Raw genomic sequence first — 3,011 nt, forward strand, 5'->3', positions numbered from 1 at the left:
ACAAGGAACAAATATACTTGACACAATTGTATTTGTTGGTACAGATCAATTGAATTCGTGAAACAACCTAATATAACAAAAACAATATGTATTCATCCCCTTTCTCTCACCTTTCTCCCAAATTTCACTCGCTCCTCTCGTTCCCTTTTTTAATCTTGCTAGTCTCTCTCCTCCTTCTAACATACAACTATAAATTTTAATGAAGTAAACTATGACTATAGATTTCTAATTAAGTTCAAACTACCGTCATTTTTGAAATCTTCTATATAATTAGCTATTCCATTATTGTAGTACAAATAATAAGATAAATATTCTCGAAATTAACTAATACCCCTAGCCAAACATAGGATAGATTATAAAAATTTATCAAACAAGATTATTATTTTTTTAGTTTCTTTAGTCCTAAAACTTAAATACAACAATAGAAAAATCTCATTTATCCAATCATAGTAAAAACCTATCCATATAAAAGTGATTACGCCAAATCAATAAAGACATGTCATATGCAACACACAATGGATAACTCTTCCTAAAATTAACCCAAAAACAAAAAGTTGCTTTCTCTTTTTTCCAGCTACAGCTAATCACAAACTCACTATCACACACAAATCAAAAAACAGTGTCCAAACCGTATATACCCAATGCCATAGACCCCACCAACCAGACTTTCTTTATTCTTAATTAAAGATTTCAAGTTCGAGTTTTTCGGAGGTACATATCATCTTATAGAAAATGTTTTATCTCAATATAAAACTTTTTGTTAAAAATTTAAATTTAGTCGAACTACAATACGATATTGGACACCAAATAAAAAGTCAAAAAGAAAAATGTCATGAACCCCCTCCACCCCCACCGCCACCCCTCCCCCTCAATATGTGCATATATATAATACTACTACTCCATATATAGAGAACTTTTTCAAAATAAGAAAGTATTCATTCATTTTTAATCTAAAGTCTTGGCTTCAAGTCCTTTTGAGTATAAAGTCATTTTTTTTATCTTTGATTTCTCACCTGGTGTTCGGAGTCCACGTTAGAGCTCCGATTAAGTTCGGATCGCGCACTGTAGGGCCCATTCGGGGGTGGCACTCCCGATAGGATTTTCTCCATACCCAGGACTTGAACTCGAGACCTCTGATTAAGAGTGAAACACTCCCACCAGTGCACCACAACCCATGTTGGTTAAAGTCACCTTTTTTAGAGAACATTTTACTCTCAATGTGAAATTTTTTTACCCGAATTTGAATTTAATCGGACTCCAACGTGAATATCAAACTAAATGAAAAACCAAAAAAAAAATGGCATAACCACCCTCCGCTGCCCCACCCCTTTCCTGCTCAGATATATACATGTGTGGCACATATATAAAAAAATACACTACTACTCCATATATAGAGACTCACACAAACATAAACACAAACACCTTCACTGCAATTCTCAAAATACTGCAAAATGACGAAACAAGATGAAGGATTAACATTAGAACTCATACGACAACATCTCCTCGAAGATTTCACAACTACAGAATCATTCATCAACAGTCTCAATTCTTGTTTTTCCGATCAAATCTCCTCCTCCGACGACATATCCCCTGTTTTCACTTCAGTAAAAACAGAGCCATCTACATCCAATTCCCTCTCAGATTCACCCAATTCCTCATACCCAAATGAACCCAACTCCCCAATTTCCCGTTACTTCAATCTCCACTCCGATTTCCCCGAATTCAAAATCGATTCAGATACCATCCTCAGTCCAGTTTCCGACAGCTCCGCCGGTTCTAATGAAGACAATAATAAGAAGAAGAATTACAGAGGGGTAAGGAGAAGGCCATGGGGGAAATTTGCGGCGGAGATAAGAGATCCAAGTAGAAAAGGATCGAGGATTTGGTTGGGTACTTTTGATACTGATATGGATGCTGCTAGAGCTTATGATTGTGCAGCGTTTAAGATGAGAGGAAGAAAAGCTATTCTGAATTTTCCGTTGGATGCCGGAAAATCTGGTGCTCCGGCGAATATTGGCCGGAAAAGGAGAAGAGAGAACAAGATGGAGTTGGTGGAGATGATTAATTTGTAATTTGTATGAAAGTATGTTAATTACTTACTTAATCCTCTTTAAGTGATGTATTAAACTCCATTACATTATAATTAATAGAGTTTTTTTTCCAACATATTATTAAAATATAATAAAAAATATCATACTATAATGTAAATTTTGATTAACAAATTTGAATTCTTAAACTAAATAATGTGGATAGTGGAAGCACTATGTATATTGTTTTAATTTGAGAAGTCTCAAAATGTGTTCATGTCATCATATGTTGAGTTGGTCAAGAGTATAAAGTATGTGCAAATCTTGTTATTATTTTGGAGATAGAGAAATTATTTTCGATAGACTTCTAACAAAAGAAAAATATAAATTAAAGTAGTATAGAGAAAGAAATACGAAAATGGAAAAAGTTCTGACAAAATACTAGACATAGTCATAATAAGATAAAATAACAATAGAAGTGTAAGAAAATCCCATAAATAATAACCAAATTTAAAGAGCAAGAAATTAGTAATACGTCTAATATTATAGAAGAATCAGTGTGACAAGACTAAACTATCTAACTAACTAACTAACTTTTTAGCCTAATCTACGATCTTCATAACTTCTCATGTAAAATCATGTAACTTGACATAAATATTTCATAGAAGATATTTTCCTCCGCACCGAATACCCTGTGTGTATTCAACTGTTTATAATTAGTCCTCCATCAATCTTCTACACTATTTAGTAAAAAACACTTATCTTCGAGTTATTTTAAGTAATTTGGTAAAAACATTCAAAGTTGAAGGACATAAATGTGAGATGAAGCCAAGTTAAAAAACATATTTATATATTTATACCTAATTTAAACTAAACATTATTTCAAACAATGTTGCATAAATTGGAACAAAGTGCACCAGAGAATCCAGAGCATAACCTATTATTGAGAAAATGATCAAAATGATCCTTAATGTATAAGGGTTA

General features: G+C 32.9%; 1 protein-coding gene across 1 annotated transcript; it reads left to right on the top strand.

Moving 5' to 3' along the window:
• Positions 1-1,400: 1,400 nt before the first annotated feature.
• LOC125868162 (ethylene-responsive transcription factor ERF106-like) lies at positions 1,401-2,166 on the top strand. Its single transcript, XM_049548779.1, has one exon. The coding sequence runs from the start codon at positions 1,452-1,454 to the stop codon at positions 2,070-2,072; it is 621 nt and encodes a 206-aa protein (XP_049404736.1). The 5' UTR covers positions 1,401-1,451; the 3' UTR covers positions 2,073-2,166.
• Positions 2,167-3,011: the final 845 nt, after the last annotated feature.

This window comes from Solanum stenotomum, chromosome 6 (genome assembly GCF_019186545.1).
Source record: "Solanum stenotomum isolate F172 chromosome 6, ASM1918654v1, whole genome shotgun sequence".
Taxonomy (NCBI): Eukaryota; Viridiplantae; Streptophyta; class Magnoliopsida; order Solanales; family Solanaceae; genus Solanum; species Solanum stenotomum.

What these genes read in the sequence shown, in the direction of transcription:
- LOC125868162 (XM_049548779.1), top strand. Translation starts at nt 1,452, where the DNA reads ATGACGAAACAAGATGAAGGATTAACATTAGAACTCATACGACAACAT.